The sequence below is a fragment of the Oncorhynchus mykiss genome, chromosome 6, assembly GCF_013265735.2.
Source record: "Oncorhynchus mykiss isolate Arlee chromosome 6, USDA_OmykA_1.1, whole genome shotgun sequence".
Lineage (NCBI taxonomy): Eukaryota > Metazoa > Chordata > Actinopteri > Salmoniformes > Salmonidae > Oncorhynchus > Oncorhynchus mykiss.
In genome coordinates this window covers 69,642,238-69,654,665 of record NC_048570.1, presented here as the reverse complement: position 1 = coordinate 69,654,665, position 12,428 = coordinate 69,642,238, and the positions used below count along the sequence as shown (strand labels likewise).

Genomic DNA, 12,428 nt, shown 5'->3' with positions numbered 1-12,428 from the left:
CTGGCCATAATCAGACCCACAAATGCTGATGCTCCAGATGCTCAACTAGTCTAAAGGCCAGTTTTATTGCTTCTTTAATCAGAACAACAATTTTCAGCTGTGCTAACATAATTGCAAAAGGTTTTTCTAATGATCAATTAGCCTTTAAAATGATAAACTTGGATTAGCTAACACAACATGCCATTGGAACACAGGAGTGATGGTTGCTAATAATGGGCCTCTGTACACCTATGTAGATATTCCATTTAAAAAAAAAAATCTGCTGTTTCCAGCTACAATAGTAATTTACAACATTAACAATGTCTACACTGTATTTCTGATCAATTTTATGTTAATTTAAATGGACAAAAATGTTATTTTCTTTCAAAAACAAGGACATTTCTAAGTGATCCCAAATGTTTGAACAGTAGTGTATGTATCTCAATACTTCACAAAAGACGTGTGAAGTTCATCTGTTGTCAGTTGACTTATAGCAACACAGAGAGCATAAGAGGTGAGGTAGTGTACACTAGTTGTACTCAGAAATAAAACTTGTCAGAAGCTGTTTTCCTGTGGGGAAAAGTGGGCAGGTAGAGGAGTGGCGGTTGTTTTTTGCAAAAGACTGAAGTGACATTCAGAAGACGTGTTTTTCTTCAATTAGGCCTACTAACAGTTTGAACCTCAACCAGAAAGAGGATAAAATACAATGTAAATGTCATACTGTCCCAGTGTTACAGTCTGCTCTGCATGGACTGGATTTCTGCTGAGCTTTCTGAAAACCCTCTGCAATCACATGGCTGTTTAGTTAACAAGTGTCAATGACTGAAGAGAGACATGGGAACATGAACACGTCGCTGAAATTCAATAAGGTCAGAAGGTAGCAAAAACGTTGAGGATTATACGTAGCTCGGCAGGTAGCCTAGCGGATAGAGCGTTGGGACAGTAACTTAAAAGGTTGCTAGTTAAAGGTTGCTAGAACCCAGAGCCAACAAGGTGAAAACCAAATCTGTCAATGTGCCCTTGAGCAAGGCACTTACCTCCAGGGTCGCCGTTGATAATGGCAGACCCTGGCTGTCCAAATCACACACGGTATTAATATACACTTGTACATGTGTGAAAGAGGACAAATTAGCACCAACCAAATTATTACAATGGTGCAACACACACACTCACATAGCCCTTCATGTTCCAATATGAAATCTAAAAGAAAACATCTCACTTCAAATGAGATGTACATCAGGGATGGGTAGTATTGATGGGGGTGGGGTCCACAAAAAACTGAACTCATCATGAGGGGCCGCAGTTGCTCACAGATCTGCATTCCTATATCATAAAAATACATCAATAAAATTGCTAATTGACTAACATAACAGAAAAACGGATGTGCAACCAAATGTAGAAATTGCACCTTGTGTATTTTAACTCACAACAGTAAGTTGGGGGGGGATTTATCCAAGGGCTTTCAAAATGGCCACCGACAGTCACCCATCCCTGATGTACATGATCATATATTCATAAAAATGTTGCATGTCAGACAAACTCATCCAACACACAATGAAAAAGGTAAAATAATGAATACTACACAACTATTAAAACAATATATGTTCCCTGTGACGACCATGGTCTCTAGGGCCTTAGAATGACCACACCAGCCCTGGAATGCACTGTGGTCAGGACAAAGGAGGAACATAGTGCAGCAGGGAATCTCCAGGGAAGGAAATGAACAGCATGGTGGAGGAGTGGATATCCTTCACAGATTGATGAATCTCATGCCCTGCAAAACCAAAATGCAGGAACACCTTTTTGCATTCCCAAACAGATTTTAAAAAAAGTCTACATGAGAATTGGCACAATCTAGGCTGTTGGAGCAGATCCCCTGCTGCACCCCACAACCCTCAATCTGTAGCCATCAGGGACACGGTGCAGGGGTGCCTTCTTAAACCTGACACCCTCTCTTGATATCAGTCTGTCTGGGTCATGTCAAGTGCCCTCCCCTCACCAAATTAAGTCTCAACATGTTCCTCCAGTGGCCTGGTTGGGTGGGGGCCAGGTCAGACGTGGTGTCTGTCTACAGGTAAAGAGCCTGCTTGCGTTGCTGCTCCTGGGGAGGCTCTTCCGTCCCCCGGTCCTTGTTCCAGTTCTTGAGGCCCTCTGGAAGGGAGGTGTCCTCCTTCATGGGCCCCGTCCCCTCCACAAACTCCTCATACGTAGACTTCTCCTTGTAGGGGCGAGGACCCAGCAACTCCAGCATATCAGCCCTGTCCAGAACCTCCTTCTCCAGGAGACGCCTCCCCACCTGGAGGGGAGACACACGGGAGGGGATGGAGGTTAGACCACTTTTCAACCATGTTCTATATACCTTTCTGATAGGTTATCGATGCGATTGCCATCCTATTTCTCCCCCTCTTAGGGTTAAGAGATTTGGACCTCCTCTCTCTAGCACTCTCCATATGTCCCTCCTCTGTCACCATCTCTCTCCTACATACCCCTCTCTATCCCCCTCACCTTCTCTACCACATCTCTCTCCTACATACCCCTCTCTATCCCCCTCACCTTCTCTACCACATCTCTCTCCTACATACCCCTCTCTATCCCCCTCACCTTCTCTACCACATCTCTCTCCTACATACCCCTCTCTATCCCCCTCTCTAGCCCTCTCCATATGTCCCTCCTCTGTCACCATCTCTCTCCTACATACCCCTCTCTATCCCCCTCACCTTCTCCACCACATCTCTCTTCTCAGTGATGAGCTGGTGTGTGCGTTGGAAGGCAGCGTCTATGAGTGAGCGGACCTCCTGGTCTATGAGCTGGGCCGTGGGCTCGCTGTAAGGCTTCTCCATCAACATCTCTCCCTGCCTGGGGAGCTCAAAAGACACCTGGCCCACCACCTCACTCATCCCAAACTGAACCACCTGAGAGAGGGATCGAGGGGGAGAGAGAGGTTAATTAGAGTGTGTGTGTGTGTGTGAACATACATCACTGCTGGTTTAAATGCGCATGCGTTTACCTGTGCGTAGGCAGACTGCGTGACCTTCCGGAGGTCATCCTGTGCCCCTGTGGTGATCTTCCCAAAAAAGACCTGCTCTGCCACACGTCCCCCCAGCATCATACACATCCTGTCAAACAGCTGCTCCCGCGTGAAGAGGTACTGCTCCTTAGGGAGGTACTGAGCATACCCCAAACCCTTCCCCCGGGGGATGATTGACACCTGGGACAGGAGAGGAAACAAACAGGTAAAATCCTACATTCTGCTCAGGGTGAAATTGAGGGATAGGTAGGTGTTAAGGGATTTTTATGAATAATGACTAAATTATGTATACATTTAAATCATAACTATAACTAAACAGAATAGTACTATGTTAATGTATGGATGTATGAATCTTATTATAATCATAATACTGAATGTAATGTGTGTAGTTTTCGTCAAGAATTAGAACAAGGACTTTCTGTTCCTTGTTGGAAACGAATGGAGCAACCGTCAGACCGGCTGGAATACTGTGTTCCTTACAGGACATTCTGTCTCTACCCAGGGAGGGGAGAGACCTTGGGCTAGTAGTAGATTGTTTAACAGGTAGCAGACAATGTGGGAAGGCTTGTGAACTATATTGCCATTTTATCTGAGAGGAGGAGAGACATTTATGACGAAATGTGATGTATATAAACCAATGTACATTGTATTATGACCAGAGCTCTCGAAAATAAACGCTACTGATAAATTATGAGACTGGTCTCTGTCCATTCTATGCAAATAAGTATCTTACAAATTCTTAGAAACGGACAGAGTGTTTTAATTGAACAAATAGGAAATCAATTCCTCTAACAGTAGGGTAGGTAGAACAGGGACAGTAAGGACAGAAGAGACAGTGGGTGGGGATAAAAGACAATAGAAGAGGGGAGAAGAGAATGTTATTGAGGGGGGGAAGAGATGGCCGCACACCTTGAGCAGAGGGTCAGCATGTTCCAGGTACCAGCCCACCACAGCATGGCCAGCCTCGTGGTATGCTACAGTGGTCTTCTCTAATGGCTGTAGTACCTGGGTCTTCTTCTCCAGACCTGGGGGGAAAGGAGGGCATGTTTACAACCACAAAGTGTGTGTGAGTTTCATGTCTCAAGGCTGCACTTGTGTGTGTTAGGGGAGGGGGCTTGGTTACTTGTTCAGGAGTAAAAGAGTGGCCTCACTGGCCCCGACAGACAGGGCAGGAAGGTCATGTCAACACCAGTCAGTCTGACAGTTACATTCCAAAGATGAACTCCCTGTTTGAGCCCTGACCCCTGACATCCACTCTCCCCACCATCCCCCAGTCAGTGACAGTAGCTTACCTCCGATGACCCTCTCGATGGCCTGCTCAAAGTGCTTGACGATGATAGACTCGTTAAGGTAGCGTGCTGCTATCAGGGCCGCCTCATTACACACGTTGGCAATATCAGCTCCTGTATGTTGACAGAACCATGTACTGTGTTAACTTCATCATTACTTTTAAAGGGATAGTTCGGGATTTTGGCAATGAATCCCTTTATCTACTTCCCTCACGAGCAAATTCTAACTAGATTATCACAAAGAACGGAAGTATGTGGGTAAAGCTAGCGCAAAGTCAAAGTCTCGCTAATGCTAGTTAGCATTGGCCTGCAAAGCCACCTCTAACTTCCTTCATACTGGACACAGAGATATACAAATGGTATCCATGAGTTCATCTGACTCTATGGAAGTATATAAAGGGCTTAATTTCCAAAATCCGAACCATCCCGTACACAGCTAGCTGTCAACGTGCACACAGACAAACACGCCTGGCCCTGCACTCACCAGTGAAGCCAGGTGTGAGGGCAGCTAGTTTCCTGGCCAAAGCTTCAGAGTCTATACTGGAGTCCAGCTTCAGAGGCCTCAGATGGACCTGAAAGATGGATGCTCTGCCTTTTATGTCTGGTGGACCTGAGAGGAGAAGAAGAGAGAGAAAAACTATTTGAATTAGAGTAGGGATAGAAAGGGAAAGAGAGGGGGATCAGGTTTGACAGGGAGGAAGTGTAACATATTTATGGAGACGGATCACTGGTTCAGGCTGGAGGAAGAGGGAAAATATTGACACCCTAGTCACAGGACCCAGGGGAGCAGCTTGCCTCGCTTCCTATCCCTAATGGTTACTATCCCCCGGTTACATAACCCTTCGGTTTATAGAAGCTCTCGCTCAGGCTGCAGTTAGTTTCCATGGCAGACAGAAGAATGCAGGCCTGTGAGGCCAGGCCAGAGCTGCCTACCATTGTACAGCTGGACTGGACTTGGGGGAAAATGGATCCCAGCCGTCAGAAATCTCACCTCACCCACAAAGGGTACAACCACATCCACACAGCTGACATAACATGTTACTGCAATGTTGGGCACAGCTCAAATCAGACCGCTATCGACACAAGGCAATTAGGCGAGTTATGATAGTATTGATGGCAAAAACATTTTGCACAGTCAGTGCTTCTGCACCTGTACTTTTGCCAAGAAAGTGACCAAAAATATATATATATATATTTTTTATCTCTGTGCACTTCAAGTTTTCAATTCTAAAATGGCTTGATAACAAGGACAAAAACCAGGCAAGCTTTTACTGCATTGCTGAAATGGGGTCATGTCAAATTCTAATCATGTCGGCAAGGGCTGTAGGAAGTGGTTTCACTACCCAGGGAAAGGTGACAGAAAAGAAGCCTCTGTATACTAACCACATTCATTCAGCCAGGACTGTCTGGGAATAGAATCTGGACCAGGAGTTCTCAATGACCACAGGACCCAACAGCGAAAAACTCTGGGCCCTAGTTAGAATTTATAGCACTGACTTTTCCTGTTCAGGTCAAATTCCTTTCCCAAAACTCACAGGGCCAGGCTAGCGCGTTACTATGGTAATGGGGGTCAGGTCAGGAGAGGCGGAACTGGACAGGCATGGCATGCTAATGTCATGAGATATGCCGGCCGGCTCAGGCTGGGTAATCCCACAATAGACTGCGCTCAAGATGCTAATCTGACGACAGGGCAGAAAAGCTCATTCTGTTTGTGGGCTGTTGACCAGAGAGGAAGAGTTGTCAGAGAGCAGAGCCAGAACGCCAGAGCAAAGAAATAAACGCTAATGCCACGTTAATCCTGGGAACTCTAATCCAGGTAACCATCTTCAATCCAGGTAAACTATGTTTAATCCAAGTAAGCTACGCTCTTTGAGTCACAGTACTGAACACACTGATAAAGCACTGTTAAAGTACTTTTTACTGTAGAAATAGACAGCATTGTGTATACCGTACAGCAGCTAGGTAGCAGCATCCACATACTGTGGCTTATATCTAGAATATATATTTTTTTTTTACCTTTATTTAACAAGGCAAGTCAGTTAAGGACAAATTCTTATTTTCAATGACGGCTTAGGAAGAGTGGGTTAATTGCCTTGTTCAGGGGCAGAACAGATTTTTACCTTGTCAGCTCGGGATTCCGATCTTGCAACCTTCCAACGCTCCACTAGGCTACCTGCCGCCCTGTATATGTGAGGTACTGATAGAGCTGGACTCTGAAAGAGGGGCCAATGAATTGTCTGATAGTCTGTAACAATGGCTGTGCTGATATGTGGCGACAGGTAGAGAAAGATTAGGTCCTGCTAAAGTTAGACTATCTGTACCAACTACAGTATTTAGATCATTGACAGAACAGAGAGCCATGACAGAACAGAGAGCCATGACAGAGCAGAGAGCCATGACAGAGCAGAGAGCCATGACAGAGCAGAGAGCCATGACAGAGCAGAGAGCCATGACAGAGCAGAGAGCCATGACAGAGCAGAGAGCCATGACAGAACAGAGAGCCATGACAGAACAGAGAGCCATGACAGAACAGAGAGCCATGACAGAACAGAGAGCCATGACAGAACTAAACAGTTCCAGGCCACACAGATGTAATTTATGAAGTGGACTGACTGTACCTATGTAAATCTGTCTGTCGAAGCGCCCAGGTCTCATCAGTGCTGGGTCCAGGATGTCTGGTCGGTTGGTTCCAGCCAAGACGACCACGTTAGTGCTGGTGTTGAACCCTACAGAACCAACAGAGAAGTGATGAAAAAAACAGTTAAGATTGTATTGAAGGGTCACATAATAAACAGGACACATAACTATGGTTAATTAAACATGGCACATTCATTGAGTGTCTTTGGGAATCATTTCACTTTTTTTGCTTCATTTAACCTTCATTTAACCAATGTAAGACCACCAAACCAGACCTACCATCCATCTCCACTAGCAGCTGGTTGAGTGTGTTCTCCTGCTCACTCTGTCCCCCAAAGTTCCCTCTGCCTCTCTTCCTGCCCACGGCATCTATCTCATCGATGAACAGGATGCAGGGAGCGTTCTTACGGGCCATGGCAAACATATCCCTCACCTGGAAAAGGGAAAGGCATGGGTTACATTACTGGGTAGGTCCACAGCACAACCAATCAACACTTTAGCAAAGTTTATCATGCTTTTTCTATAAAACTGATGTCAATACAGTGATACATGTATTTATTCCCATGGAGGAGTGAAACAAGTGCGTGACCTCAAAGCAAATATTTAGACAAAAAGAGGAAAAGCTAACAGAAATCCACCCTGTAATCCAACTGTCCCTCTTCCTCCCCTCTCCCCTGGGGTAGTACTCACCCTGGCTGGACCCACGCCAACAAACATCTCCTGGAACTCAGAGCCGTTGACGGTGATGAAGGGGACATTGGCCTCTCCGGCTGTGGCCTTGGCTAGCAGGGTCTTCCCTGTGCCGGGGGGACCCGACAACACTGCACCCTGGGAAGCACATGGTCATAGCTGGTATAAGTGGACACTCTTGTGAGTACTTGGAGTTTAGAGTGCAGTGGTGACAGATGCAATGGAAATGTCTATGCAAACAAACAGCCAATTAACTATATTCTCAGCTCGTCATACCGCATACACAACAGCAGTGTTTACCTGACATGGCCATGAAATCCAACTGCTATTTTTTTTCTTGGTGAGCATTCTCCTGTACAACAGGGTTATTCTGAGTAGTATTTCAGATGCTGGTATGGTATCTAAGAAAAGAGTTACCTTGGGAATCTTGGCCCCCAGGTCCTGGTACTGCCGGGGGTTCTTCAGGAAGTTGACAAACTCTAGGATCTCCAGCTTGGCCTCTTCACAGCCCGCCACATCCTTAAATCTCACATCAATGTTGTCCTTCATGACCTTGGCCTTGGATTCCCCCATGCTGAAGGGGTTGCCCCGCCCCCCGCCACGGCCTCCTGCCATTGGTCCCTGGCGCATGGTGAAGAGCAGGAAGCCAACCAGCAAGAGGGTTGGAAGAATGCTCATCAGGAAAGTACTATATATAAATAAAAGAGAGGAGAGGTTAGCATTAAGGGGCCAATCAATCTATCAACATCTCCAGGGTCAATGAGAGCATGATAGAGAGGACCTTCAAATGAGTTCCAACCCCACAGCTCCTAATCTGAACAACATTCAAATAAAGTCTTCCTGTTCCCACAGCTCTCCACCCATCCTATGGCCTAGACCTCATGATGTCTCACCCGTCGCTCTCGCTTCCATAGATCACCGGTACTCTGTGTGTAGAGTCCAGGCCCATCTCCTGCTGGGCCAGCTCCAGGTTGCGTTCAAACGTCTCCACGCTGCCGATGTTGAACCACAGGTAGCTCTGTGACACACAGAGAGACAAGGGGATGTGAACACACAACTGCTGGCATTCCTCACGGGTTAAATACCAAGCAAAACATTATGGAACATAACCACATAAGACATCTAAATCCAATGCATATTTTATTTTTTACTAACTTGTAAACTCTGTACATTTCTTGAAGTCTAAAGAAAGGGGACCTATGGACAGTGTAAAAAAAAACAAGGCTCCCAAATGTCTCCCCTGTGATTATTTGGTACATACCACCTCTGATGTGTTGACTCCATGCACTGGGATGACTCTGACATACTGTTTGTTGACTACCTCCAGACGGTCCACCTGTACAGAGAACACATCAGACACATCAAAGAATGAAGACCTCAGACTCACAGTTCCACACACAAACAATGACATAACAGCTCCAATGAAAACACAAACAATAATACTTTACTTATGGGTCTTACAAAATACATAGTAATTACATAGTAACTAGTGAAGAAAAGTAAACATAGCCCCTGTCTCTCACCAGTCCTCTAGCCAGGTAGTTATTTATAAAGTCCTTCCAGGAGACTTCCTTCCCAGTCTCTCGGAAGTAGAAATACAGGAACGCAGAGGCCATGCCGGCGAATCCGATCGCGACATTGCGCGTGGTCTTCTCATCCCAGGGGAAATCATTCTGTCAGATTCAGAGAAAACAATGAGGGGAAACAGGGTGGAAATGTATACATTAGTCTCATCAACACACACACACACAAGCGAACACACACAGACACAGTGTCTGAGTGGAAGCAAGCAGAGTGGTGCTCTTGCCAGCGTCTGCCTCCCTCTCATGCAAACTGTCAACCCCTCCATTAGCAGTATGATAAAAGGTGACCCTTTATCCTCTAACACAGCAGCCCTTTAGAAATAGGAAAGTAAAAAAAAGTTGAGTTCTCTCTCTTGCATTACATAACAGGCTGCCAAACGAGGCATTATTGACTGACATGTTTATGTAGCGTCTCTGGTTCAGATCAGGTAGATTAAAGGGGTGGAAAATCAAACATGAGTGATGACAGAGTGCTGTTGTTGTGGAGAAAACAGGCACATCTTGTTTGTTTACATGTCTGCTCTGTAGAAAGCGGAGGCTTTGAAACAGACCTGGAAGCGTGTCCACCAGTCTGATTCATCCTTCCTTCCGCCTCTCCTCCTCTCTCTCTCACCACTTTCATTTTGTCCCTCTTCTCCTCCGCCCTGAGATTCTGTCTCTTTGGTCTTCTCATCTAAACAAGCAAAATGACACAAGAAATGAAATCACTGTCCATCATTGACATCCCAGTGTTTGAACAGTGTGCCATTAGAGAGACAGGATATAGGCTTTCAGTAATACCTCCGGTCTCTTCAGATGACTTGTTCACTCCAGGAGTGTCCTCACTCTTTGGGAAGAACTTCTCAAATCCTGAAGCAATTAAAACATCTAATTAGCATAGGGATTGAAGATGTAGGACACAATCAAACAACAACAAAAACGAATTGCACAGTCATCTGTAATTGCCATGGTCATTACATGCATAGATGATAACATCAACATATTCCTGGTGTTAAAGTGATTTACCTCGTGGGGGTTTGGAACTGAGCAATCGAGCCAATGTGAAAGTGCATTGATTTAATCCCATGGGATTGATTCGTTTTAATGCAGAACACTGAGGAGAGAGCAGGATTGGATTAACACAGCCTACCTTGAATCTCATATTCGAAAGGGTTAAAATATCTGCATTAGGCTACTGATATTCAACAATACACAGTTGAAGACTATTCAGATGTTATTCACTGAATATTCTAATTATGATCCCAAACATTTAAATGGGTATAGCAACCGACTTTCTTTGTATAGTTTACTCTGTTAGTCAGCCCCACTACAAAACATTTTTGGGTGTGCATCATTTTTACCCCTGACTATTCATTGAATATAAAAACACATCCAGACATAATAACTGAACCAGGCAAACTGATTATTATTACAGTAAAGAATATTTAAGTCCTTAATAAACAGATTAACTCATTGAATTTATGTTAGGCTATAAAAGCATTAGATTTGGCAAAAGGCCTTTGAATGTGTCACACAATTTGGGTCAAGGCTAGAATAATACGAAAAGCTCCGAGACCGTTGCGACAGGATGCAGTTTGTCAAATTTACGTCAAAAGTAGATTTGCAAAAGTTGTTTGCATTTTATCTAACACTAACAGATTGTCCTAACCTTAACCCAATTATCCCAAAATGATACGTTAATTATCCTAACCTGCTGAGTAAATTATCCTAACCTGATACGAAAAATCAAATCTGACGTTAATTTGATCAAAACTGAAGTGATCGCTTCTAGCCATGACCCACAATTTGCTGCAGCTGAGACGCCCCCTTCCCCACAGGACGCAGCAACTCTACATGTTATGAAGTGAATGAGGGGAAAAATGTTTCATAAGCAAGGACGGGATCTTTGTGCAATAAACTCTTTATGACAAAGTTAATCAAGCATAGGCAAACAAGGCTTAATCATGCATTTTTAAATATATTGCATATCTGTAATCAATGTTGTGTGATAGCATGACATGGTTCTTTTGCAAGTTGACGGCGGACGGCATTATTTAAATAAATTGCACCCTACCTTCGATAATGAGCTAAAGTTACTGTAGCGAAAAGCTGCGTGGATGGTGGCGCAGCCTCTGCCCCAAGCCTGCACCCCGTTCCGCAGGGGCACAACACTCACTGAAAGCAGCCCCATCATGTGAACCATACTTCGGCTGGAGCAGGCAGAGTGTCCCCGCTGTTGGGGTCGATCGACTCCCGAGCCTCAACAGTTTAAAACTAGCTACGATTACGCCGAGTGAGATAAACCAAGTCAACAGCCTGACGTAAAATAATTTCAACAAAAAATAACATTCACAAATATGTATCTATGCATGTATCACTGCTGTCAATCATTGGTTTTGTGATTTGTACAATAAGGACATTCAATTAATTTAAGTTAAAGTATTCACATTTTATTATATTTATGCTCATGCATACCCACGACCTCATCGGGTCCTTCGAAAGACCGGACTGCTGCTTTGCGATTGGTCAATATGCGTGGAACGATAACAACAAGTGACGTTTATGAAAATGAGGGAGTTCTATTAACCTGAGCCGCGGTGCACCTGTCAATGGCCCGTGACGTAACGAGCAAAAGCGGCGAAGGAGCGCCCTTCTCAAACCTTACAATATTCTGCAAGGTTGCCAACAAGGCAGCAAGGTCTATACATTTACATATCCTGTCTATAAAATATATGTTAGAATTTTCTAACTAGTTTTTAAAATTTATTTTACATTTATTTAACTAGGCAAGTCAGTTAAGAACAAATTCTTATTTTCAATGACGGCCTAGGAACAGTGGGTTAACTGCCTGTTCAGGGGCAGAACGACAGATTTGTACCTTGTCAGCTCGGGGGTTGGAACTTGCAACCTTCCGTTTACTAGTCGAATGCTCTAACCACTAGGCTACCCTGGGATGGGAATGCAGATAAAGCGTTTTTATAAAAATAAATCACTTCTGCATGTGAAAATACCGAATCCTACTCTTTACCCCACGTGTTTGATCTAGCCTGGGCTATGTCACTTTTCTTTGGAGCCGTGGGCTTTGAATCACTGAGGTCGGGGGCAAACGAACGCACACCTAAACAAACTCCTCCCACCGGGCCAGATAATTGAATCCCCTCATTCAGTGGTCACATTTTCCACTACGATCAGATAGAAACAATCCCTCTCATTCCTTTTTAAATAGTTTGTTGGTTCACTGTT

The 12,428-nt window shown here is 44.6% G+C and overlaps 1 protein-coding gene across 2 annotated transcripts; it reads right to left on the bottom strand.

The window, feature by feature from the left end:
* Nucleotides 1–276: 276 nt before the first annotated feature.
* LOC110526472 (AFG3-like protein 1) lies at nucleotides 277–12,391 on the bottom strand. Of its 2 annotated transcripts, XM_036980856.1 has the most exons (18): nucleotides 11,661–12,391; nucleotides 11,260–11,463; nucleotides 10,212–10,299; nucleotides 9,987–10,055; nucleotides 9,758–9,879; nucleotides 9,147–9,296; nucleotides 8,885–8,959; nucleotides 8,517–8,641; nucleotides 8,041–8,311; nucleotides 7,624–7,761; nucleotides 7,213–7,366; nucleotides 6,915–7,022; nucleotides 4,781–4,906; nucleotides 4,300–4,410; nucleotides 3,917–4,032; nucleotides 2,987–3,187; nucleotides 2,697–2,891; nucleotides 277–2,275 (listed from the first exon to the last, which is right to left on the bottom strand). In XM_036980856.1, the coding sequence occupies exons 2-18, from the start codon at nucleotides 11,386–11,388 to the stop codon at nucleotides 2,048–2,050; spliced, it is 2,406 nt and encodes an 801-aa protein (XP_036836751.1). In that variant the 5' UTR covers nucleotides 11,389–11,463; nucleotides 11,661–12,391; the 3' UTR covers nucleotides 277–2,047. The 2 variants fall into 2 exon arrangements, with proteins under 2 accessions (XP_036836751.1, XP_036836752.1); XM_036980857.1 differs by lacking the exons at nucleotides 11,260–11,463; nucleotides 11,661–12,391 and adding an exon at nucleotides 10,897–11,225.
* Nucleotides 12,392–12,428: the final 37 nt, after the last annotated feature.